The 27,332-nt window shown below is 38.3% G+C and overlaps 2 protein-coding genes across 2 annotated transcripts in view; both read left to right on the top strand.

Annotated features, from left to right (window-relative positions):
* Positions 1-6,317, top strand: part of DOCK2 (dedicator of cytokinesis 2) — a 121,050-nt gene extending 114,733 nt beyond the window's left edge. The window contains exons 48-52 of the mRNA XM_032447425.1: positions 14-141; positions 664-844; positions 2,860-2,980; positions 3,930-4,072; positions 5,010-6,317. Coding sequence (XP_032303316.1) covers positions 14-141; positions 664-844; positions 2,860-2,980; positions 3,930-4,072; positions 5,010-5,084 — 648 coding nt within the window. The 3' untranslated portion in view covers positions 5,085-6,317. The remainder of the gene's footprint in view (positions 1-13; positions 142-663; positions 845-2,859; positions 2,981-3,929; positions 4,073-5,009) is intronic.
* An 8,909-nt stretch (positions 6,318-15,226) lies between these two features.
* On the top strand, positions 15,227-19,205 carry FOXI1 (forkhead box I1). Its single transcript, XM_015875914.2, has 2 exons — positions 15,227-16,449; positions 17,524-19,205. Exons 1-2 carry the CDS (start codon positions 15,876-15,878, stop codon positions 18,075-18,077), a joined length of 1,128 nt encoding a protein of 375 aa, XP_015731400.1. The 5' UTR covers positions 15,227-15,875; the 3' UTR covers positions 18,078-19,205.
* The last annotated feature ends 8,127 nt before the right edge of the window (positions 19,206-27,332 follow it).

The following is a 27,332-nucleotide window of genomic DNA, read 5'->3' as shown; positions in this document are numbered from 1 at the left end:
TTTTATCTTATAGCCAGATTTTGATGACAAGAGAGTAGGACGGCCAAGATCAATGCTGAGATCCTATCGCCAGTTGTCGGTTATTTCAATGACTTCCATGAATTCAGACTGCACTACTCCAAACAAAATTGTTCCAGAAAGGTTGGTTATTTTTTGAGTTCTCTGAGTCCTGTTTTTAACCAGTTTTATGGGATGAAACTAAGAGATCTACTAGAAAAATGGAGGCATTCAAGGTTAAAGCACACCAGCAGTCTCTTCAGGCTAAAAGTTTAAAAATTATTTAAACTTTTGCTATAATTTCCTCCAATCTTAAAGATCCTGTATTTCAACCACAGTAGACAAAGTACACTTTAGTCTCACTCAAACAGACACTTCTTCAGAACAACTTGTTCAAAAAGAGATCCATACTTCGTATTAATGTTTGACAATTTTTACAACATTTGAAGGCATTGTAATACTTCCTGAAGGCATCTTCATTAGCATCTACAGTTGCTAGCTGAAACACATCACATACCTTCTGCTAGTGGTTTGCAAGGCTACATAGAAAGTCAAATGAAAGGATAACCTGCATTTATATTTCACAGGGTGATTATGTCAGAATACAAGTGGCTTTGAAAATATCATTCAGGAACTTCTCTGTTTTTTCCTTTTTTGCTTCTGCAGCTTTGATTTGGAAGTAATACTACCTAAGCCAGTGAAATCAGAATCAGAGATGAATGCTCCACAAATTAATCCTAACCCTGAAGTGAAGATGAGAAGGTCCAAAAAAAGAACAAAAAGAAGCAGTGTGGTGTTTGCTGATGAGAAGACGGCACCTGATATTTCCATGTCTGATATGAAATGTGTATGTTATTGACTTAGTTATATTTTATAACCCACAAAAAGAGGAAATCAAGCCTTCCCTTATCCAAAACATGTATAAGGGAATCTGGAGGATACAGAGGCAGTCTGACCTGTTGTGAATGAGATCTGCAAGATACTGAGGAGGAAACAAATCAGTGGAAAAATCAGATATATTCTCTATTTGCTTATGATCACAGATAGCATAGCTCTGTAGCTGCAGAATTCCAAAGTTTGTTTAACTTAAAATGGAGTACTACATTGAGAGGGTTAAACAAGCTTTCCTGTTGAGAGGAAATTCACTGTGCTGACATTTCATGGCAGCTCCTTGTAGTCAGGGCTATTTCAAAAGTGATGAGTCCTGTACTTCTTGTACTTTGTTATGGAACATGCAGCTGTTAGGAAATTGCAAGATTGCAAACAGTGTTCCTTAAGTGGTGCCAGACTGAAGTTTGGAAGCACTGGCATCTCTCACTTCACAGATCATCTGAGTGCCTTTATCGCACTAATAGATCATTGAATGTCTTATATTAACACACACAGTGAGTTTTTATTTTAAAACTTTAGTCCCCAGGAGACTTCTTCATGTAGTGTAGAAAGAAGTAAAAAAATCTGAAAGATGTCCTCTTGATAGACAAGCCCTATCTAAATTAAAATATCAGGCACTGCATGACTGCTAAATGAAAAAGAGTGCAAGTCACTTATTTGATCATAAACTTTGGAGGCATCATCAAAGGCAAAGTGAGTTGAATAGAAAGCTAAGATTCTTTTAGAAGATGAGTATCTTAGTTCAGAGCTCTTCTGAATTTTCTAATCAAGTCTTAGATGAGTTTGTGTCTTTACATATGAACTTGAAACGGGCAAGCAGTTAAATTCATGTTTGAAAAAGTATCTCCTCTTTTTAATGACCTATGAGTTTAAAGATCCCTAGAAGGATAGAGGGGGAAGGTGTATTGCAGGAAGTTTCATCAACTCATCCTTTCTTAAGGATGGAAAAGGAAGGAAGGAAAATCTTGATTCATTGCAGAGTGGTTGGCTTTTGGCAGATTGTCTGTCAAGTTCACATTTCATTTCACCGTTGAGACAATTTTGAATGAAGCAGGAAATGAAGCCTCTAGTCCTGTCACTAGTTAAAGTGGGAGAAGAGTCTGATACTCACCTCACCTGTACCTCTTTTTAGACATCTGTAGAGAGCTATAAGGTCTCCCCGACCCTCCTCCAGACTAAATAATCCCAGTTCCCTCAGCTGCTCCTCATAAGATTTGTGTTCCAGACCCCTCACCAATTTTTTGAATGACTTCTAGCTAAATCCTTCAGTCTGCCATGTGTCCTAAGTCTTTGAGCACTGAATTGTGGTGAAACATAACAATTGTCTCTTTTTATGTCCTCACACAAGGACATGTAAAGCATGTGAGCATGTTCTGAGAAGCATTAATATACAAATCCAAGTAGTAGCATCTTTGCCCTTTGACTAAATTAAATGCAGATATATGTAACTGTGGGATTCTCACTGCAAACGAAGTTGCAGGATTTTTTTTTTTTAAACTTCAGAAAAGTAGTGACGATCTTTGCAACAACCAAATGAGCGACATTAATTCAGTAAAGAAAAATGTTCACAAAATTTCATTTCATTTTGCAAAACACAGAACTGACTGATACTACTGTTCCAAAAATGGTAATAGCACCATCTTATGGGTTCCAGATGACAGAATGTCTTCTAGTTGCATTTGTAATGCTTTTTTTCCCTATGTTTGCTTTGTCAAATGAGAAATATTTATCTAACTAGAAAAAATCTTTACAAGCTTTGCATGATTGTAGCTATTATACAGTATTATACATGGGATCAATTCTACTATTTACTTTTAATGTTTATTCAGCAAATTGCCTCACAAAGAGCTAGAGTAAGACATAACTGCTTAATTATTTTCTCATATCCTTTTCAAAAAACATTATTTTGCTTAGATATTTGTTCCTTTTATCTTTCTTCATTATTAACAGCATTATAATATTTTTAAATAGCTGTCAAGGAAATATGAATTTATGAGTGACACCAACCTCTCTGAACATGCAGTGGCACCTCAGAAAACATCTGTCCTCAAGCAGATGAGCTCTGTCAGTCGTTCTATGCCAACTATTCCAGGTAAGCTCCCTGTGGTAAGACTGTGAGCACTCAGCACTTCTTGGCAACTTAAGAAAGCAACGAAGGGATTGCTCCTAGCAGAAGCAGGCAGTTATCTGTGTGTGGACCTGAGTTTCTCAAAGATTACATGTTAAGTGTACGTGCATGTAAGGCTGAACTATTGCTTGATAACACCACTACCTACTAGTAACATACAAGTTCCAAAAATCTTTCTGGAGCTCAGGATCTTGCTTCCTTGTATATTATGAGCATTCCCTTGTGTACAAAAAGGCAAGGTTTATTCACCTTCTCTGATCTGTAGGGCCTCGCTTGCAGAAGCAAGGGCTTTTCTTGTATTCAGTATGCACAGTGTCAGGGGGTTTCAGACAGAAAGAAATGCTCTGTACCTTCCATTGGCAGGTGAATTTCCCCCAAAGATTGCTCAACAGTAGGGACATCAACTTCTGCTGTTGATGTTAGAGAGTAATCTCATAAGCCTGAGAAAGAGGAAGGGAAAGTGAAATAACACAACTGTCCACTAGGAAGACTTATGACTGTGTAATAGAGAAGGGAAAAGTGTAACTTAGATTTATTTCTAGGCCAGAATATGCAGAGAAAATGTTGCACAATTTCCCTGTCTTTTGCCCCATGCTTCTTCCGTTGCACATCTGGTTTCTTAGCTTGCACTTCATCTAGCCTTCTTGTTGTCCCTATCTTTCCACATGGCTACAACAGACATTTACTACAATATGACAGTAGTTTCCTATGCAGACTCAATCTGTGAATCAAATGTACTGATTATTTTTTCCAATATTAATTTACCTTGCAATGAAGCTCAGTATTCTTCAATCACAAAAGTCTGGTTTTTCTCTAATAAATGCATTAGATATTTCAAATTCTGCTTTATCTCTCTCTCACTCTCCTTTTTTTTTTTTTTCTTTGTTTTGTACAACAAATGTTCTGTTCTAAGGATTAACTCTGTCTGTCAGCCCTGTGACATCTGATGAAACAATTGCATCACACAGGCTGAGTCAGCCAGTGTTTCCTTCCACCTCAGATGGTGATAAGAAAACCGTCAAGAAAAAGAAAGTGAATCAGTTATTTAAAACAATGGTAAGTTCTGTGTGTTTATGGTAAAAAAAAAAAAAAGCCTCTATGCCTCTTTAAAAATTCTAAGCTATGAAAATGAAGTCATTTTAAAACATCATGAGACTTTAAGTTAAATTGTTGTCTTTTCTGCTTCTCTCATCAGAGAGAGAAGTGGAAACTCCATGGGTAAGCAAAAATTTGCCTCTGACTGTGCTTTTTGAAGTTAGGATGTACTTGATATGTTTAACATAAAGGCACAGATGTGCACTTCTGCATCTATACCACGAGAGGTCACATCTGAGCTGCTGATTTTCTCTGGCTTGTATAGCACCAGTAAGTTCAATTGAATTACATTGTGCAGTTTCACTAGCATCAGAGCAAGGTAATCATTGCATATATGGCAAAACGTGCAGAGTGTGAGTTAGATTCTGGTGTGTGAGATAATCATTATAAAGTAGCAATTGGCTTTAAATGTGTCTGAAAACAGTTTGCCTTCCTTTCAAGTAATAAACCCATCTCTAACTTGCGTGGAAATTTCAGAAGATTAAACACCACAGAATTTAATGTAGTGTATGAGAGAAACAAGAAGTATTCAGTGCAGATATCAAGATTCAAAAGTTTTCAAGTTATTCCATTATTTTAGGTAGTATGAGGACAACATGCTGATTCTGGTGGCTTTTGACATACGTGGTGCTTAAGCATCTTGTGACATCTGTCATGTTTTGAATATTATCTCTCTACTGATATTTCAAATGAAATTTCACTGAAATAATTTGAACAGGTTTAAATACAGATTTATGGTTCTGCAGGATAGAGACATGAGTTTAAACTATGAGGATTTGATCAGCGATTTTTTTTCTAACAACAGAGTATGGGCACAAGCTAGTAATTAGTACACATATAACTAATCCAGTATAATCATCATGTTAACACCTGTCACTCTGCTCCTCTCTTTTTGCAGCGAATTTCCAGAGTTCTAGAAGATGGAAAGCAGCCTGTGGAGCAGCATTTCAAATCTTCATCTACAGACCTATAACTCATTCTGTTAAATAACCACTTCTCAAACAAAATTGATTATATATACATATGTGTATATATCCTATTTTAGACCACTGTCTACTGTAAAGAAGGGCACCAACAATATAGGTGACTAACAGAGTATGGATGAAGTAATTCATGGGCTCTGCTAACAGTGACACCTACAGATACAGGAATAATATTTAAAGCTGATACTACAGGATGGGCTTACTGGGATACAGATCAGAAGTATATTGAACCTCTGGTTAACAAATCAAACAGCATTGTGTGTTCCCTGTGCTAAAAACTCATTCATGGTAAGAAAGATGCTGAAAGGTCATCTGCAGTGCTTACCTTATGTATCATTAAGTCCTGTTCTGTTCTTTTCAAAGAGTATATGAGTTATCCTTTCTTCTAGCTTGTATAGGCACATTCTGGTTATCTTTAAACTACTGCAGGCAATGTGGTCAAGGCAACAGTTGGCTCAGCACAAAACAGTCACTAAGATTATTCTCTGTGGCTGCTGGATTTACAGTCCTCAAGTCCCCCTGCTGCCCTGCCACACTGCTCTGTTTCCTCATGTCTTTCTCAAAGTTGTGTCTTTGGCTGTGCTACTGTATGACCAGATTATTTTCAGAATGGCAGCTATTATACTAAAGCTGTGCAAAAGTTTACTTAGATGAGTACAAGTTGATATGACAACCAGTGGTGTGATAAACAAAAGTTGCATTTTCTGCTGTTTATCAATAAAATATTACAACCTTATTTGCTTTGAACCCTTTTCACTGGAATATTTATATTTATTATGTATGTCAGTAGCTTTTTACTGACAGCAAATGGAACTATACAGACTCAAGGCTTCTGCATATCATCTGATGAGGTAGAGTTGGATGTTAACGCCTCATCAGCATGATGTTATACAGCAACACAGGTCAGCATTTCACTTTTCTTTTTCAATAAGCTGGCAGTTCTTTCTAAAGGTAAGCAGTTTGTCCAAAATTTAAAATTTCTCAAGGAGAATAATTTATTTCCTTCACACACACTTGGATATTTCAGACATTGTATAAAATAGAAGCATTTGTAGTGGTGTGGACGGGAGGCTGGTCTTGTTGCCATTTGTGTGGATCTGAGGAAGAAAAAGAGATAAAAATTATTCCTTGCTAAGTGGTGGAATCGGTGTAAAGGCAACTTGAATTTGCTCTGTGCCTATAAACAATTTTATGTTCAACATGAATAATTTAATTATTGTCAATGTGACGCTGTTTCCTTCAGAAATAATTAACAATTGTTTTCTGTGAAAAGTTTTAAACATTTGCCATAGGAGCTAATGCTGCACTAAAATGCAGATTTCATTAATACTGAATTTCTGAGCGATTAAAATGGTCAAAGACAGAAAAACAAAGCATCAATCCCGATGTCAAAATTAAGTCTGGTGTTGACTGCTTAACTGGTGGTTCAAGGTTCATGCCTGTTGTTTTGATTCAGTTTGTGTAAGTTATGATGAAGATTTTGGATTCACTCTTAATTGATGAAATGTTGGCAAATTCATATTAATTTTCCAATATCGCAGATTCAGACTCTTTCTGCCAGTCTGATTCCGGATCCTTTCCAGGCTTGAAATAATGTAAATCAACTCTGAGCAGAAAAGGAAAAATAACTAAGAAAAAGTAACAGTGTATGTGGAACTGGGATTTCAAAGATGTTTTTTTGGACATCAAACTGCAGCAATTCATAAGTTTCCAGAAACTGAATATACTGACATTTAGTCCAAATAAGTGATGAGTGATGGTATGGTATAATAAGGTGCAAGTACAGCAACCTGGCAATGTGTGTTTGAAAACATAAATCAGCACTAACTATTGTTATTTCTGTCACAAGCTGAACAGGCCTTTATCTTGCATATACAGAGGGTACTCAGATGGTACCGAACCCAACTTAATGTTTTATTAGAAATGAACCTCACAAGATAAAACCCAACTCTAGGATAGGATCAGAACTTGGCTGCTGTCCTGAGGAATTAATGAAGCATGTGTAACTTCACCTGTAACCTGTACGGCTCCACCTCCTCTCAACATGCAAGGTCAGAAAAGCATTTCTTTAGACAGTAATGTTTTCATGTACTTTTTGTGTCAGAGTTCATTTCACTTCCCTCAGACACTTCAGATAATTTGGACAGTAACAGCCTGGCTTTCAGGATTGCTGGGCTTTAAGGTAACCATTGGGTAATGTGAGTCTGTAATAACCTGTGTTTTAGCATGGGATAGAAAAGGCTGCATGTGCAGCTAAAGTTTTGTGTATTGGCCAGTAGAAAGCTGTTATGCTGCAAAACATGTAAGATGCATTTAAGCTGCATGCCACATTAGTTTAATTGGATGTTGGAATTTTAGATGCAGGCACCTTAGCTTTATCTGTTAGAGAATGCAACACTATTTTAATTGTGGTCTAGCACCAGAAGAGCTGTTTTCAATGGAGAATGAGATCTGGTCTTACAACGGAAATGTTTGTATTCTGCTATATTAAGATAATCCGGAATATTCTTTAACTGATTCGGCACTTGCTTAGGTGTTCAATCTGCCCTTCTTTGCAATATGTAATGATTCTGTCCACATCTTCATCATTCAGTTATAACTGAATTATTCGTGTTCCTTGGGAATGTAATGCTCTTGAAATGTCAGTAACAATTAGCTGGCATAATGTGGTGGAAGGTGTTCAGAATGTAGGGCAGCAAGGGCCACATTTCTGAACAGTGAGAAGTTGTTTTATTAAAGATTTGGTAGACCCCAAGAACTCACTCTGTTCTTGAACTAAGAATTAATGTGTGAAACATGAGTGTTTTGTTGCAGGGACTGCTTGACAGTGGAGTTTTAATCTGTATCACGTACAGAGTGCATTTTTTGAGGGAGTAATGTGTGCCGTATCACTTGTTCACTACATTAGGTATCACTGGACCTCTGTTTTCATTTTCCTTGTTGACTTTGTTTGCTCTGGTTTTTGGCTCTATCTCTAGTTGTCAGACAGGCATTAGCAATTCCTTGACCTTTCTTCTAATACTTGGTAACTCAGGATTCTCACTGTCAGTTTTGGGATGCCACAGTCCTGCAAGGTAAGGAAAGAGGATTGGATTTTTTCATAATTTCAGAAGTCCATAATTTTAAATTAATATATTTTTTCCTTTTCTTGCCAGTTCATAGTTGATAGAAGGTCACAACAATCATCAACAAGTTAAGTTAGAACAATATGTTAAACTAAAAGCCCTAAAAGACTATAAGTAGGTTTGCCTATTTGTACTACTAATATATCTATCTTGTGAACTCTATATCCTTAGTAATACACAGTCTGGAATATGTCTTACTTCATGTTTAAATTGGTGCCTGATTACTCCTTGATCATCCTGGCCTGTGAAGAACAGAGCTCATTAGAATCAGCACGGTGGAATACTCTGCATTCCATGAGACTTGAAGTGCAGACTATCTATGACCACAGTTTCTGAAACAAGGAAACTATAAGGGAGTAATACCGGTAAGTTTCCCTCCATTTGTAAGCAAGTAAGCTGAGTGGCAAGGAGGAATTTTTAGCCCCAACTGCTATATTGTGCTGAGTGTTTTAAGGCAGCAGCCATTTTACTACAAAAATCTGTTCTGTATATATGACATCAATACAAATCATACAGCCCTAGGCCATCCTCTGTAAAGATGTCCCAGATCAATCATACAGACTGTAAGAAAGTAAAAGGAATTACTTATTTGCATTTCTTCTCATGTAGAAATCAACAGAGTTCAGCTAATTTAAAGCCCAACTGTCTTTTGAGTCATCCTTTTTTAAAAAACTTCTTACAACCAGAGAGGACAAATAATGTAAGGACACTTTATCTTGTTAAGTTTTGCAGAAGCGTCCATGAAAAATACTTGCCAGTCATCTCCTATCCTTATTGCCTTGAAGTAGCCACTGATACTAGAATGTTTACTTCTACTTCCCAAACTGATTTCCAGCTTGCTCTTGAGTATTCAGGGTTCTTTCAAGGTAGAACACCTGCCAACGTGCTTGGGGCTGCTCACAAGATATAAGGACTTCAGCACTGACAGTATTTACTGCTGTAAGGTGACAAGATAGTTCTGTTTTACTGACTCAGTCTGCAAATTTCTGTTCTGATTTGCCATTGTAATGCATTGTGTGCTGAAGATTAACACTGTAAGGGAATAACTGTTTTGTGAACAAAACTGCGGTGACTGTGAATTTCATGAACTTTAAAATATTAAATAAACGATCATAGTTTCATCTGATTGGGTTTTGGATAGAATTACCTCTTTTCAATGCACTTTTTTCTCTTCCAGGATAGCAGAATGCCCTCTCTGCTGTGAGTGATCTTATGGATTTCAGACCTAGAATTAAATAGCCACTGTGAGTGTCCATGCTTTAGTAAGTATGGTTTGTGTGTTAAAGATTTCTTATATGATTGTTTATATGTGCTGCAGCCTCATACACCCCATTATGCATGTGGACATTCAACCTGCCTTTCCTAATAGATTCTTCATGCCTCTATCAGAAACCTACCTCATTCACAGGAAACACTTACTAAGCCTGCTCATGAACTGAAAACTAGTTCAGCTGATGGTAGCTGGCTGTTGGTGGTTTTAGAATGTGTTTAAATGGTGGTTGGTTGAAAAAGCACAGGAAATATGTTGGGAATCAGAAAACAGTCATTTAAGGTGCCTGTGCCAAGAGTTTTCAGGCCTACAGCCAAAAAACCCAGATATTTACATGAAGTAGATACTTTGCATTCTTGTAACAGCAAGAATGAAAAAAAAAAAAAAAAGAAAAAGAAAGAAAAAAAAAAGCCATGCCTGATAGAGATGAGGGAGTTTGCTCATATATTTTTATACATAAGTAAGCAATCTTGTATCAAGCTGCTCTAGATACTGCTCTTTTAGTGGGCATGGTTGTCACACCATAAAGCACATTCCAGTTGGAGCCCCTGGTTCTACAAATATTTAGGAAAGTGAAATCTTTACCATGTGACTTCTGTTGCTTGCAGTCTTCAGCAGAGCTTTGACTCACGCTGCAGCACTAATGCATAAAGCTTGAATTTGTAGTCTTTCTCAACAGGTGTATTTAGACTTCTTTCAAAAGGCAAGTCAGAAATGCTAAGAGAAATCGATATTTGAGAATGAAAGAGCAAAGGAAACAAACCTAAAAGAAAGAGTTAAAAAAAAAAGAAAGTCTGTTTGCCAAAATTTCACACAGACTTTCAAAGCATTTAAATGACTCTAATACGAAAAAGTTACAAGTGTTTCTATTTACCAGTTGTCAGTTTTATGGGCCTCTAACTCTTTATTAGTTACTAATCTAGGTTTATGTAATACTGCTAGGCAGGTGGGGGTCACAGTATGGAAACGTGCAAAGCTGCCTCTAGAGTTTCTGAACGAATTCGTACTTAATCAAAAATCGTCACTAGGGGGAGGTAAGCGGTTGCAATACTGTGCCCGTTCGTCAGAACAAACTGTTGATCTGCTTAAGCATGGAGCCGGAAAACCAAAGTGGAGCAACTGGAAGTGCGAGGATTAACAGCACTGTAAACCATCCTATTCACAAGTCGGATGATTTTAGTTTACTGCAGTTAAATCTTGGTTAAATTAAAACGAAGTTTATCTATAACTGGGTGTGTCCACAGAGTAGTTCACTGCACTTATACTTGTACCAATTCACTTAGCCCTTATAGTTGCTAATTAATTTTACCCAAGTGTGTGTGAGTACCAAAGGGCACAGAGGACACTGCAAACTAAACATTATAAATCAATGTTGTATATTTTCTTAAAAAACCAACCCTGTTTCCAAAATGTTTTTTCAGTGAAGGGAAGCTGCCTTATCTGTACAAACTGATGGTGAAATCTGACTCAGCAAGAAGTATTAGGACGTTCCTAATCTTCTCTAGCACAGGAAGTTAAACTCTGAAAGCTTTTGGAAAAGTGCGCAGATTAATTTGCTCAGTAAACACAGCTGATGTTCATACATCTCATTGGATTTTAGGACCTTTTACCTCCAGTACAAACATTCTGACTGATGGGTATAGAAAAAAGGCAGATAATATAAAACAGGTAAGCATTCAGCTGTTTGGAAGCTGGTAGGAACAGCAAAGCTTTCAAAATGCGATGGGTTTGAGGCTTCTCTTTGTCATATTCTCCCAAAATTGACAGACACCTTATATGGAAAAACTGTCTGTAAAAGCAGCAGTTTGTAAGGGAGCCACAGGCAGCCCTGTATTTCTTGCTCTCTACTGCCTGTTACGGACAATACATCAATTAGGGGACTCCTAACACCCTGTACCTTATTATATATTGGTAGGATGGTGGAAGGTCTTTACTGAAGCTGGAGTTATGACTACTCGTATTATCATAGTTCTCATGGTCAGAAAAGAGTTGGTAGCACGTCAGGTTTTAAAGTCTTCTAAAATTCCACTTACAAATTTGTTTGAAAAATCCACAGTGGATTTGTTCTGTAAGTTTTTAAAAAATTAAGGTAATTTTAGCCATGCTGCATTAATTGCACAGACCTAAACAGCATCTCCTTTTCCATTAATTTAATATTCAGTCAATATTTCTAGAAATTAAGCTCAGCTCCCTTGGTTCAAAATACTGCTTTACATTCCCTGTGCTTTTAAATGGTCTTGATGTGTTTTTTTTTCTGATGTATCTTATTTCTTCTGATGGTGTGGTTTATTTTGTGCATGCACTGGGCTAATGATTATTGGAGTAAGGGCGTAAAACTTCTGCAACCTCTTTATGAAGCAAATAAGAATACAGATATGCATCTTTACATAAAAATGTCTTTCTAAAGGGTACTGAATTGTTTCTGAATTCAGTATGTGAATTGTTTGACACAGGCTGCGTTGCTTAGTTTAATGAGTTGTAGGTGAAATCTCTTTTTTCTTTTTTAATGGAGTTTTTCCCCTTCTTTGTGACTACACAGATAGTTTACATGAACTTTTCTGCACTAAGTTTTGATGCTACACCAGGACTGGGATTATACACTACATGAACAATACAGACGGAAGTTTAATATTAATAATAATAGATCTGTACACCAGAGGATTACCCAGCAGTATGTGCTGTTATCTGGGCCAAGTGTAAACAATTTTTGCTAAATTAGCTACAGTAGATGTCACAGACCACTTTATACTGGCTGTAGGAGAAAGAAATGGTACACAATATGTTACAGATTGTGTCAGGATGAAATCACTACTTTGAAATTTTTAACCTTTTTGGGCAGTTGGAATGAATACAAAGGAGCTGGCTTAAAAACCTACACAGAAAAGAGTTCTGCAGAGGCTTGGCCTCAGTCTTGCATTTTGGAGAAATCTAGAGGAGAAAGTCTTTGTTTAACATAAGATTTGAGAATGATCTGTTTGATCAGGAGTGATGATTGATGCTCACGTGCGCAGTGGGCTGTGCAGTACTGCAGCATAGTAAAAAATTATTAAATAAAATAGTAAAAACATTATGTGTCCTGCCCACAAAGACCTCACCAAACCCAATGCATTGTGATCTTTGCAGGTAATGATCACTAAATTACAACTCCAACATCAACTTCCCTTTTCTTCTTAGAGTTTTTCAGCTCTAAGCATGTTCTGTTAGAATACCTACACCAGCATATTACCTGTTCCCAGTTTCATTATGTGGAAGCCTTGCTATTTCATTCTCTTTTCTTACTTTTGAAATTGCTGCCTCCCTGTCCCAGCCCTGCCAAGAACAGCATTCCCAGTGGTGAGGACCCCAAGGCAGTGCTCATGGCTATGCTCAATTAACTCCGACAGGCCCTGCTTGGAGCAATCACAGCTTGAACAAAGTTTGCTGTTCCCGTGCTGCCTTTTGCCTGCAGATGAACATCTGCACCTGAAGTGCAATACTGCAGTGATTCTCAGGCAGTAAGGTGTGCCCGTAGTACTGACAAAGTACCACTTTTACAGGTGTTGTTTATATTTCTTTCTGAGTAAATCAGGCACAATCAGTTGGAAGAAAAATGTTGCTGATCAAATCACGACTGTGCTTGAAGCTGTGCCAGCATGCACTTGCCGGGGAGGGATCAGACCTTTGCACTTCCAGAACTACATAGGCAGAACCTTACAGCTGTCTTTGTATTTCATTGCTCTAAAAGCAGCGCTTGCCATTCCTTACCCCAGTGCTTGCTTTTCGTGGTTCTGTGCTATATTTTGCTCAAATATCACATTGGGGTATGTCTGGTAGTAGCAGATTCTCAGGCACCGGCAGAGCACAGTTAAGGGCTGGCCTTGCTAAAATGAACAGCACCAAAACTTTATAAAGATTAATTTGCAGAGGATGTTTTAGAGCCCTCTTGAGGCTCTGGTTGCAGAAATTATATTTTTGGTTTTGTTTTTCTAGTGGTTGGCAACCCTTCTTGTGGCAGGGATTTGAAGCCAGATGATATTTGACGTCCTTTTCAACCCAAGCTATTCTGTGATTCTCTGATTGTTTTGTTAAGCCCACCATATTGCCAAAGGATTCACCCAGCTCCCAGTTCAGTGCATTTTAACTGTAAGTAAATCATGCAGAATGTTTTGGATTATAGGAATTTAGATGGTGCTCCTGAGAATCCATGCTGAATTTTTACTTCTTGACACTAACAAACCCTAAGCAATAACAAATTAGAACATTTCTTTTTTTCCTTTTTTGCTTTTCCTTTTTCCTTTTTTAGGAGGTGGGGTGGCAAAAATTTCTTCAGGAGGCCATTTTTTATTACGTTTTCTTTCACACTCCCTTGCGGATCAAAGCTCACTATAACGCCAACTCCTGCTTTTGCTCCTTTGAGGTTTTCTTTAAAATGCTGTTCTGCTGACTCCTCTATAAACACTGAAAGGTTTTTGTTTGTTTGTTTGTTTGTTATTTTTAGGTAACAATATCTATAATAACAGCATTTGCAGGAGTGCAGATAGAATTTTGAGAACTGCCTGTTAGTAAGTTGATTATGAAGATGTATGCAGTATTGCTCAGCCTTTCACATGTGTGAAACTGAGATTGTTACAAAGAAAACCAGTTTCAGATGGCTTTAAGAAAAGAGGTGCTTGCACTGTTATTTCCTGAAAAATGACTCATCATTTCTTTTTTGTCCTGGCCACACCTTTTGTTCAGTGGTTGCCACATAAAAAATAAACCATCCCCACTCTTTAATGTGTATCTGCACAGCCTACTTCGCATTCACAAACTAACACCAATTTGTTCATTCATACCTGTAGTGCGTATGATTCTATGTGCAGTGCGTGTGTCAAGTAACAGCTAGAGGGGCATTTCTGAGCTTGAAAATTGTCTCTGTCACCCTTACTAAATGTTTCAGTTGTATTTCACGCCTTTCACAGTAACAGCAGTGACATGACAGTAGTGTCACAGGGAGCGGGGAATCTTGGTGGAACGTTGTGCTGCAGCACAAAGCACTAAGTGAAAAGATGAATGTGGGACAAATTAAGAAAGTCTTTGGTTCAGCCAGGGATTCAAATCTACAGTTCAGATCTCACATTTCTGCAGAAACTACAGGACTAGAACTCTCCTGCAGACTTTCTTGTCATCTGGGGACTTTCTTTAATTGCACTGGTTATTGAGGCTGAGTCAGGTTCCAAATACATGGATGCACATACATTTAGATGCAGGAAAAAAATACAAATATCACTTCTGCTGTCTGAAGAGAGTTGCAGGAATGCTTTTAGCTACAGTGGAACATTCTGTGCTGTTGTACAGACTAAGAACTGTCCTCATTCTGGGGCAGATGTTGGTGAGGTTGCAGCTCTGCTTTTTCTCATCTGTAAGTGCTGGCTGGGTGGCATGCAAGGCAGTAAGTATTTTGCCAAGTCATAAAAAGGCTGGAGGTTTTTGTTTATTACTTGCTACTAATTTTTTTAGGAACCTACTTTTGTCTACATAGCTACAAATTAAGTTGGAAATCAGCTGAGAAAAGCTGGCTGAACATTATGCATTTCCTCCTTGAAAATTGTGCTGAGTGGTTTTGTGCCTTCTTTGTACCAGTTCTGCACCAAAGAGGAAGCAGCAAAAACTAAACAAAAAATTTTCCCATTTCAGTTTACCTGTTTAAGCTCTAATGAAAGGTTTGATTATTAAGCTTGGGTTTTGTTGGGGTTTTTTTTGCTTTTTTTTTTTTTTTTTTCCTTCTCATAAGATTAATCCATTTACATCAATAAGATTACTCACGTGAGTACCCTGTTGCAGAATTTGCCTCTAGTACTGTGATTGCCTAGGGGGAAGTACAAGGAAGTTGCAATTAAAGTTACAGAAGGAAAAGGAGGTCTGACCTTTTCTATTTTTCTTTTAATTTTAAGTTTGCCTGCCGTTTCACTGACAAATGACAACAGCTTTTGCACTATGAAGTGCTACCAGCAAGAGAACAAAACTGCTTTTATTTAAAAAGAAACAAAAACTCCATGCTAAATCTTCACTGTAAAAGGTAAAAAGAGGTGGATGTCTGATCAGGGGTTATAACTTTGAGGCACCGTAGACTTTCTTTCTGTGCATCACATTAGTGGAAAATTCCTTCATTCATTTAAGAAGATAAAAAGTTGTAACTTTCACGTTTGGTTGGTGTGACATCAATGACTGGCTGGGACTGCCAGCATTCCAAAAGGGATATCATCCTAATCTGCAGCCACTCAGGGCAACGGGGCGGAGCCTGCAGTCCAAGCCAAAACACTTACAGGTGCATAAATAAGTAGGGAAGGGCACAGGTGATGCACCTGTCTCAGGAAAGGAGCACTAGCACAGGTGTGTCATAACTTATCAGCTGCCTGTGTTAGAGCATGAGCTCCTTTGATCCACAAACGCACTCTCCACCACGCTGCAGCCCACAGTTTCCAAATATTGGTCAAGAACCTCCAGAAATGAATATCTACTATGAGAACTTCTTCCATCCACAGAATATTCCTAGTCCGCAGCGACCGAGCACCTTTGAGACAACGGACTACAACAGCACACCCAATCCTTACCTCTGGCTAAACGGACCTTCCATTACTCCACCACCGTATCTCCCAGGATCCAATGCCAGTCCTTTCATTCCTCAGTCTTATGGGATGCAAAGGCAGCTCCTGCCTAACATGCACGGCTTGGGAGGAACAGATCTTGGCTGGCTTCCTCTTCCATCCCAAGAAGAGCTTATGAAGTTGGTTAGACCACCTTACTCCTACTCTGCACTTATTGCCATGGCTATCCATGGAGCGCCAGAAAAGAGGTTGACTCTCAGTCAGATCTACCAGTATGTGGCTGACAACTTCCCATTTTACAACAAAAGCAAAGCTGGCTGGCAGAACTCAATTCGGCACAACTTGTCTCTCAATGATTGTTTCAAGAAGGTGCCTAGAGATGAAGATGATCCAGGTATAGTTGCTCCCACCTTTCTTCTCTCTATTTAAACATGATTGATCTAAAAATGAAATTGTTTCTGGTTTTTTTTTTCTTTCTTTTTTTACACTTTGTAATGTAAAATACAATGCGAAGAGACACAATAGCCTGGATTCTGGACATACACAAAGTAGCTTCTCTTTTTTTTCATAGGGCTGCACTAGAAGGCAAGCATGCATAGCTGAGTTCTGAATCAATATCATTTATCAAATCTCTGTAGAGAAAGAGATTCTTTAGTGCTCTAAATCTTCCCCAGAATCAAGCACAGGATCAGCCTGAGGAAGATACGTTCAGAAATCATTTGGTGTAATGCATATGGATTGTACCAAACTTAACTGAGGATTCAAGGAAAGAGGGTAAAGAAAATTCAGACTAATTGTAGAAGTCCAGTGGCTTTAATGGAGTAAACAATAATTATCATGAGGAGAGCAGGCTGCTTTTGTTTTGTTTCAAGTGTTTTGCTTGCAATCCCACTTAGGCTGTTTCCAACCCACCGGCTGAAATGCCATCATTCTTCCTTTTTATTTTTATTTTTTAATTTTTCTTTTTCCTGACAGTATCTATTGGGAACCTTTTGGGACATTTAAAAGCCATTCAATTATGTTGCCAGAGAGAGCCAAAAATGTGGTTCTATCTCATTGATAAACTATCCTACCCCACTGAATGCGCAGGAGCAACCTATTATGGGATTTGATAATTGCTGTAAATTTGGAGGATCAGTTATATAGTGAAACCTCATTCCCCCACCAAGAAAAAAAAAAAGTAAAACTAACAAGTCCTCCAAGTGGCTCCACTTGCAGTTCTAGCTGTGTAGAGTCAGGGCTACAGGACACAGGGGAAAACATTTTTTTTTTCAGAATTCAGCAGACTTCTGCTTTTGTGTGGCTGCAAAACATGGGGTTTTTTTGTTTGTTTTGGTTTTTGGTTTTTTTTGCTCTTGCAAATTCTCTGTTTCTGTGAAAATAAAATTGAAAAGTCAAAGAAAACTGTTCCTTGCTGACTGCAGCCATATTTTAAAACAGAAAATATGTGTTTGTCCATCCTTGACAGGAAAAGGGAATTACTGGACTCTGGACCCAAACTGTGAAAAGATGTTTGACAATGGCAACTTTCGCAGGAAGAGGAAAAGGAAGTCTGATATTGGGGCTAGTTCTGCCCATCTTACATCTGAGAAATCTGAGGACAACACCTTGACTGGCAGCCCCAAAGCTGTCGAGCATCAGGATCTCTTGGAAAACTCATCATCTGGGACTGACAATCCACCTGATAAAGGATCTCCACCTCCATCTTCCAGTAGTCCATGCCTTAGTAATTTCATTTCCAGTATGACTGCTTATGTTAATGGCTCTAATTCAGTGGGCCGCTCAGTGCCATTGGGACTTAATGCTGAACCCACTGACAAAATGGGACAGAATATGGTGGGCTTGAATTCCTACTCTCCACTCTCTAATGTTCCCAGTCATGGTGTGGGAGAGTGGTCCAATTCTATGCCTGCTAGTCACCTCGGCTATAGCAACTCAGTGCTCAACCAGTTTAACACCCATTTTTACAGTAGTATCAGCACAAATAACACTCTCTTTTCCAGGGAGGGGACAGAGGTCTAAATAAGAGATCTCCAAGACATCAAAATATAGCTATTTATGAGAGGGAGTGACCTGTGGGTGGATGATTATTGTTAGTCTGTTATCTCTAGGATCTGCATTGCATCCTACTTTCTGACAGCCCCAAACGTTTTAACTGTTATCCTTACTCAAGTTACAAGCGCTCCACATTTGGCAGCTCCATATAAAAATGGAGGGATTTTAACAGCAAGAATAGCAAAGAAGTCTGATGGAGATTGTGTTTGCACTGCTAAAAATCATGGTCCCCTGTGGACATACTTGAGAGGAGTTACTGTTTATCTTAGGGATGAAACTTTCTGGCATGGTACTTATTTTGCTATGGTGCTTTTAAAACACTGATATATACTTGGCTATATCTGTAAATTTCCTCTCTTGCTGATACAGGCTGTCTGTACTAGAGATTCTTGGTACATTCTTATTTGAACAAAGCTATTCTGAGACACTGAAGGATCTACAGCAAGAACTAATACATAGTGGGTAGTAACTAGCAGGGGATGGGTGAATGCCCTCTTTAAATTTCTCTACTACTAGAGCATATGTTGCCTCAAGTCTGATGCTGTTTCACCCCTAAGGGGAACATGGTTGTGAAGCAGGCTAGCATAATCAAGGACACAACATTCATTTTGAAACTGAAACAAAGCACAACAAATGGAGTTGCCTTCTGCTGGTGCAACCAGATCTTTGTGTTTTAAATCTTAAGTACAGAGTTAAATTATGTGGAAAACGTCTCTGTGCTGTATATTTTCTTCCTTTTTGTAACAAAGTCCATGCAATTGTTTTGTGTAAATATTAGGAATAATGCTTATTTTTTTATATTCTACTGTAACCACAAACAAAAGTTCAAATAAATGAAGTTTTTTCAAGCCAATAATTGAATCGTGTTTCATATTTATGTAAAATAATATCTCAGACTGTAGAGCCTGCAACCTATGAAGGCACCATGTTTTACTGGCATTTACACAGCTGTGCACGGATCAGGCTTCCAGAATGATGGACAACATATTAATGCACTGTAATAGCTGCTGCTTTGTCTTGGTTATTTTTTTTTAACTCTACATGGATATTGTTTTGTTACAGGCCACAACAGAAGCATTTTTAATAAAGAATTTGTATATACAAATGTGTGTATGCTGTACTTCTTACATCTTTAAAAGCCTCCTTAATAGTTGGAGTTGTGCAGTTAGCATGAGGAAAACCTAGTGAAATACTCAAGGTCAGAGGGTGAGATGGGATCTGTCTAGAGAATCCAAATTTGCATGCCTGAGGAATACAATTGGCTGCTATTATGCAAAATGCTTTCAGTAAAGAAAAATTATCCCTACAGTTGCCCTATTGGATCTAAGTGGTGCCAATCATTTCAGAAACCAGACTATATCTTCACATGCTAATTAGCCAAAGAATGAATGCAATCGTTTCTGCATTCTCATTGATCATTTTGTTATGACTGTTCACTGAACTCAGTATTATAAGTTCTCATTTGGAAGCTGAAACCTCCCTCCATAGCTAACATTGCACAGATAACAAAATAAAATAACCTTCTGCCATGACTGTAAGTTTTTCTGTACTGAGGCCTGAGCTGTAGCCTCCACCCTCTGAATTTTACAGCCATTCCACAAGTACCAGCCCAGGTGAGCCTTAGAATGCCCTGCAAGTCAGCACCCAGCAGCATTTGTTACAGAGACTTGCTCATGTGACAAGTGAGAAATGCATTGAGTCAGCACAGTTACGTGTGGGATCCAGTAAAAATACAACAGACTACCCAAAAATGCAGCTCCTGTGGAGAACACAGTTCAGAAAACAGACAGAATTGATTTCTTTGCTCCTTAAATGTTCCATTGTAGACTCACAGAGCAAAAGTATGGGAGAAATAAAATGCAAATTGCACCAAGGCGAATGATATTGCTGAACAACAGCAGACAGTAGGAAGCAGCTCCTTTGTCCATTTGTATTGCTTTTAATGTGTGGTTCCAACAAGACAAGACTTTATGCCTCATTGCTTCCTAGAGACTATTAAGCAAATACTGCTTTTGGCCTATAGGTAATGAGGAAGTACTTCTAACGTGCCGGTTCTTCATAGGCAGAGGTATTTTTCCTACTGGGTGCCCTAAGTGCAGGGGTTAGTGAGTTCTCCCATGACCCTCCAGCTAGTTTGATATGCACCAAATCTGGTGATGAGCCTGCTGTTCAAGGAAGGAGTGGAAAAACATCTGCATGGCACACATGAATGATTATTCATAAAAACAAATATTTGTAACAAAAAATATAAATGTTCTTCTTTATTTTTGCTTTTTTTGTTTTTGTTTTTCCAGAGAGGATTGACTTTGATAACCAGTCACACTAATAGGTTCCTGGAGCTCCTGCACATCAGTCTGGTATCTGCAAGGAAACTGTTGTGCTTGTATGAGCAGCAGCACTGATCTTCCTAAGGTAATGCTCATATTCATGTATGTTGTATGGTAATTACATGGGGTTTGGAATGAAAAGTCTCTGTACTGTTGCTCTTCTTCAGTGTTTTTCTCTGTTTTTAACTACATTATATTACCAACACCTACTGTTATGTGCTATATTACAAATGTTTACATTTACATTGGTGATGCTTGAAAATCTAATCTGGGCTTCAACAACTCTCACTGATTTATTCTGTGATGATTCCTGATTGATTGATTGTTATTTTCTTATTGTGTTTCGAAATGTAGCTATCTATCTTCACATGCCAATGTGGGCACTGTGCTCCTTGATTCTTCAATTACTTGTTCCTGGTGTAAATGTAAAGTTAGCTGTTAAAGGTTGCTCCTGTCTCACCAAAACCACAGCCAGTCGTGAAGTGGTCAGAATAGGTTCCTACTTCTCTGTCATCACAAAGCTTCTGCAAAGACAGAAGCCTTCAGTGGCAGACAGTGTGCCTTGAGTAATGAGAAATAGGTTCCTAGATGTAGTTGAGGTATACCAAAGATTAGCTGCTGAACCACTTGCACAGTGTCATCTTCATTCACCATGGCAGAAACACCTTCCCTGGATTCTTATTGCAGTTTCATGGTTCTGAGTCCTGCATTTGCAGCAGGAGAATCTGCGACACTTCAGCTCTAGTTTGCTCTAGTATTAGTTTTCAGCTTTCCATGTTTCCATTATAGACTTGAGTCGCAAATCATGTTAAAGATCTGGGGCTACACAGCAGAAGTCTGGGCAATGAGGTTTCCCACAGAAAGTGTTGTTCACCTTATCATGGGATCAGCTGCAAATCCTTGAGTCCAGCAGTGCCATTCCCTAGCAGTCCAGGTAGAGCCCCACCTACAGTTTGATGTATGTAGCAGAGAAAGTCTTTTGTAATCAACAATCTTCATAAGCTTAAAATAAATTAAAAAAAAAGGCAGTCTACTAGATCTAAGTGAAATGAAGCCATTAGGCAATGTAAAGAAGAGACTCACTCATCTACCAAATCCAAACCAGGTCATTGATCAGATAATCAGATAATTGTAGATAGCTTAGGAGAAGAGGCTTCTGAAGACAGAAGAGCAACATTAGCGATAGTCTGCAATAGGGATGGGGAATGGAGGGCTGCTAACAATGAGGTCAGCCAAATCTCATGTTACCATCAACATGCAGGAAATGTAATTAATCTTGGTGGCAATTTACTCTGTGTTTCATAATTGTTTTAAAGGCTGAGTTTGTTGTGGAGCTTTCAGCTGGATTAGGCAAAATAGTCAAAGACCATTCTGTACTGGCATCTACTTTATTAATGGTAATAGTTTGCATACGTTATGAACACATTTAATATTCACTTTGAAGCAGCTGCTATCACACACTCTTCTGCTGTACACAATTGCCACTGATCATGCCTTCATGTAGGTGGTTAATGCATTTCAGATGTTGATAACTGTCTATGCTAATGCTTTAGTACTCAGTCCATCCTTTGAGTCAGTCAAAATGAACCAGGCTCAAGAAAAATACTGCTCATAATTGCTAACGCTAACCCAAATAGTCCATGCAGCACCTGGTTTGGGGGGATTATGAGGAGAGAAGTTAATAGACAGGTGCATCATATTTGTGCTTGACTGAAGGGCCAATGGACAGAACCTCCCTTCATCAAGTGAAAGCCAGTTCACAGTGCCACCTGTAAAGCCATTCTATGAAAGGGGAAAAAATGGTGTAGCTATTGCAAACCACGGTTGCTTTCTGTAAACAATGGGAGACTTCTAAAGCACACATTGAAAATCTAAAATGATACAGACTAAGGAACACTCTTTCAGTGCTTGGTAAACAATTAGCAAGACAAATATGTCTGGTGACTGTTTACCCTGTTTTACAATTATAGTAGAGCTTCTTCATTCCTTGTTTATCTAGAAAGTTAATTAGAAAAAGAGACTGCACGATGCTGTGCAAAATATATTTAAAAAATTATAAATACCTTGGGTTTCATTCATTCTTGTCTTATCAAACATACTGCAGTGTTCTTAGTAAGTGGGAAAAAGTAAAGCGAGATCAACTTAAGGAAATCTCTGTCTCAATGAGCCTTAAAATCTGTATTTAATGGTAGAATTCTGAACTGCCTGGCATCCCATTACTGATAACCAACACGAGATTAAATGATATTCCTTGTTCCAAGATGGCACCAAGGTGTGTAGCACTGGTATCTGTCAATGAAAATAAAATTAAAGTGATGCCAGAATTTGTTTCTGTGGCAAACAGCAACAGGCATTTTGCCAAATGTATTCTGAATTACAGTGCACTTTTTTCTCATGATGGGATACATTATGAAATTCTTCACTGTTTAGCAGTTTAGTCAATAGTTTCTTTGTTGCTTTCTGTGAATATGTTTGCAGGTGAGTAAAATAATAAACTTCTTCCCAGTAGCACTGCCAATTCATGGCACTGCCAGCTGAAAGCACTTCACAGCAATTCTTAAAACTCCTTCCAGTGGAACTTGAGGAGAGTTGACCCAGAGCTGCGTTACGCTTTTGCCAAAGTCTTCAGGCTTTAAGATCTATCTCTTGTCTGCACAAGAACACACAGTTTGCCACCAGTAATAACATTTAGCTTTCTGAGCTTGAAATGTTGATAACCACAAGAATCTGTGCTGCTGTAGTCATGGAGGTGCTGCTGGTAACTCTCTGACAGCTGGTACTTGTCATGTGCTAGAAACCTCCATGGCTGCAAGTACCTGGATTGAAAGACACCTCAGTTTTTTCTTACTTATATTGTAAGCCTAGTTGAAGGACTTCCATCTACACAAAGGATCCTTCTTGAGTGAACTTGCACAATATACAGTCTTCTGATATACTGTGCAAATTAATCTTCAGGCTACTCCTCCAGAAACAATGTTTGTGTGTCTTTGCTAAATTGCAATTAAACCCAGAAACATTCCTCTACAAATTTCTTTGCTATAGACTGTGCTACTAATTCTGTGCATACTTCCAGCGTATCTTCCATCCATGGTTATCTGTTGCTACTTAAGAAGCAAGACAGACAGTCATGCAAACTCTAGCAGAAGCTAATCCTCATTTCTAACCTGCATGCTACTCATTTCCTAAATTAGTTAGTTGGTAAAAAGCTGTTTATTATTCCTTTGTCAAAAATTACATTTATCCCTATGTTTAATACTGTGCATAGGTAATTTCTGATCTCAGTATGTCCAGCTGGATTAATAATACACTTTGACTCCTGTGAGCCATCAGATGCAGGAGTGTCTGCTCGACTCTGCAATGCCAGAAGTTTCATGGAAGTATTACATAGATAGTAGCTAATTATGTCCATAAGTGAAATGATGTATGTTTCCAGGCAGCATGCTGAAAGGGAGGAACAATATTTGTGTCATCAGGGAAGGCTTTTTATTTGTTCTGCATGCAGTTTCATCAAGGGATCAGAATCGTCCTCTTGTTAGGATGCACCACAAAACCATGGACATTATTTCGACACCAGCACAAGGAGAGATACAAAGGTACTGAGTTGATTTCTTTGTCACCTTTGGAGGTGTGGATTTGTTGTGGCACAGAACTGGTACTACAGAGCAGGGGGGTAATACTGATGTGCCTTATATCTCAGTAGCAATTTTTTATGTGGCTAGAACAATGTGTTCTGACACAAACAGCCTATTGTTTGCAATTTCATGCCAAGAGCTTTGTGTATGCAAACTTGCATGCAAATCAGATTAATTTATTACAGTTCCCTCCAATGAAAACGTGGAGGAAGAAAAAAAACAACATTTAGCTTCAGCTACACATTTTCCTATGAATAGGGCAGCTATTAAATGATTTATGGAAAGAATGCTAAGAACGCAGAAAGTTCAAAGAAAGTGAAGTGCTGTCTTTCTTCCCTGACAGCTGGGAACCTGGTTATTTATTATTAATAGTGCCATCATCCAACTAGACTCAAACCATTAGTTATCCACAAGGTACATGTACACTTTACTGTATCACTGCAAGTGGGCAGATCTCAAATTACAGGGTTTACTTTTACTCAACAAAACAAAACAAAAAACTCACAAAAAAAAGTCTAGCAGGATTCTTGCAAGGAAGGGGAGAAGGAGAAAGGATGCGGGGATTGGTGTTTACTCACACTCCCTGCCTATTGCTTTGTTGGGGACAGTGTGGCTTCAGCTGAAAATGAGAGTATTCTTAGAGCTTTCCCTGCCTTAGGACTGCCACAACTCAAACCCTTGGATCTCTGATGGAACTAAACTACCATACCTATATGAACAGTTCTGTGAAAAAGTACATTGCACTGTGCTGCAAGCTGTCTGCTATCAAAGCTCTCTGGGAGACAGCTAGAACTATGAAGGATGTGCGTAATAAGAGTATATTTAAGTATTCTATTATATATATAATACTGAGACTGTACAGATAACGTTATCTCACATATGACATCATTACTAAACAGGTGGTGTTTCTTTCAATTATTTGACTGTTGCATTAAGTTTTATTGATCCCACATATGTTCCAATGGAAAATGCAAAGTTCACAAACTTAAACTTTTTTCCAGAACCACAAAACCATCTCTTGTTCTACTTGGAGGTAACAAAATGAGGTAATTATGGCTAATTATGGAGAGAGATACTCCCCAAATCTAGTTTTACGTAATTCTGTCTCCATTCACTGTAAGTAAATAAATGATAAGATAAGCAAGCATGCAGATAAGTCATTTTTCTCCTGCTATACTGTCTGTATCCTTCCATATATTTGATATAAAATAGATGCAGCCAATCAGCATGACAGCCTGAAACCTTCTCCATATGAGCAAGGGTCAGTGATAGTGCAGGGCACCTGCAGGTTTGCTTGCACTTTGACATTTCCATTTTTTTTTCTACGGAATGTTTGCTATTTAAAGCAATTATTGAAAAATTATATGTTTGGGGATTTTATTTATGCAAATAAACATGCAAAGAAGCATGTTCTTTTATTCCCTGGCAAGTTGTAAGGCGACCCTTAAGTTTGAAAGCCTCAGAATATTCTCAATCAATCAGGACATTTTTCCTCCAACAAAGTGTATTTAACATTCCTAACCTTGAGCAGCAGGGGAAAAATAAGGTCAGAGCTCTAGAAAAACCTGTTGATGGTAGCTGATAATGTGAAAATAAAGCAGTCAAGCAGGCTATGGATAGCATGGGCTGGATCTACTTAAAAAAATAAAAGTATACATGAATATAAATATGGAATATGAGTGAAACAGAAGCTATCAGTTGTAATCAGATTAATCCTTTACATCCTTATTGCCATCTGGGGCAGATGATGTCTGGAATGGCCTGTTATTGAAAATAACAGCTAAGGGGAGAAATACCGACAGATGTAACAGTCACAGGATTGACCTGAACCCTGGGACGTGCATTGAAAGCTCTGACAAGCAAATAGAATGTCTGTGAATTTTCCAAACTTCCATTTTGTGTGGGACACACAGATCAGACAGGAGGATCACAGCAGGGGTTATTAACTACATCTTGTAGTTACTGAACATTAAGTGTTGCAGTGGTTTCTGCATGACTTGTAGAGCTCCTCAGGTGCTTGTGTGTTTGGGAGAGAGGCGGGGTGGAGGGTTGTTATTTTTATCTGTGATCAACATTACTACATTTTACAGTGTAGTTATTGAGATTATTCATCTAATAATTAGTTTGGGTTTGCAGATTACATTCAGAAAGGGCATTTTTCACCTTACATTTGTAGGAAGTTTTAATATTACATTTCATTGGGCAATTGTACAAAATATAAAGGTCTGTGTATTGCTATATGCAGTGAATTCTGCAGACGTCCATGGGCTGGTTTTGAATAACAGGGTAAAGCAGTTAAGCAAGTGATAACCTTTAAATACTCCTGAATTTAGATGGAAGTAACAAGGTAAGCAACAGTACGCTGTCTCTATGTTGTGCATGCTGCTTCAGTATTTTCCTGGTAAGGAAAATAAAAACAGCAGAAGACAAGGTGTTATGTATTTTACCCTGGTTTCTCTCACTACTTCACACATTCCTATAATGAGTTGGAGGATTTCGTGCTCAGAGCAGTACTTTGTGCAGCAAGTGGAAGACTGTGTTGGAAGAGAAATGAATAGCTTTTCATAGAAACTGACTGTTTTTCATGAACATAAATGTGAATATACAATTTAAGGTTGTTTCTATTTCTTTTTCTCTAGAGGCACCGTTCTGGCTTGTGTAGAAGGGAATGAAACTGAAGATGGGCCTGAACTTGGCAGAACAACTCAATTCAGGTAAATGAATCCACACAAATCCATTTGCTTGGTACAGCCTCAATGGAAACAATTAATATCATACAGCAATTATGTAATTTCTTCAGGTGGCTTTAAAAAATTCATGCTCTGTCATCTTTATTCTTACCTTTGAACACTGCTCATGGAGGGGACATGGAGGACGCAGCCCATAGCCTACCAACAGTTTTAGTTTACTGTTACTAGGGGTTATTATATGCTCAATTAAAAATTGTAATACAATGCAGTTCCCCATGCTGAAATCAAAGATATTTATAGAAACATCATCACCCAGCTTTGCCTTAGACCTCTATCCATGTGATCATAACCTACAGCATGTAATTACTTGGTGCAGCTTTCTAAAGAAACAGTAATTCCTCCTTAACTCTCATGGTAAAAAGTCAACTTGTATTTCCATTGATCAGGTACACTCACACCAAATTGTGGTGGCTGTTCAAATTCCAGCCTCCTCATTTTTACATACATGTATATACATTTATTTTAACCGCACTCTACAGATTTTTAGGCTCAGCAGGAACTGTCTGTCAGTAT

Source organism: Coturnix japonica, chromosome 13 (genome assembly GCF_001577835.2).
Source record: "Coturnix japonica isolate 7356 chromosome 13, Coturnix japonica 2.1, whole genome shotgun sequence".
In the NCBI taxonomy this organism is placed as follows: domain Eukaryota; kingdom Metazoa; phylum Chordata; class Aves; order Galliformes; family Phasianidae; genus Coturnix; species Coturnix japonica.
The sequence above is the reverse complement of the archived record's forward strand: the minus strand, read 5'-3'. Positions and strand labels throughout refer to the sequence as shown.

What these genes read in the sequence shown, in the direction of transcription:
- FOXI1 (XM_015875914.2), top strand. Translation starts at nt 15,876, where the DNA reads ATGAGCTCCTTTGATCCACAAACGCACTCTCCACCACGCTGCAGCCCA. An exon ending in TAGAGATGAAGATGATCCAG is followed by an intron (nt 16,450 to 17,523) that starts GTATAGTTGCTC and finishes CATCCTTGACAG; the next exon opens with GAAAAGGGAATTACTGGACT.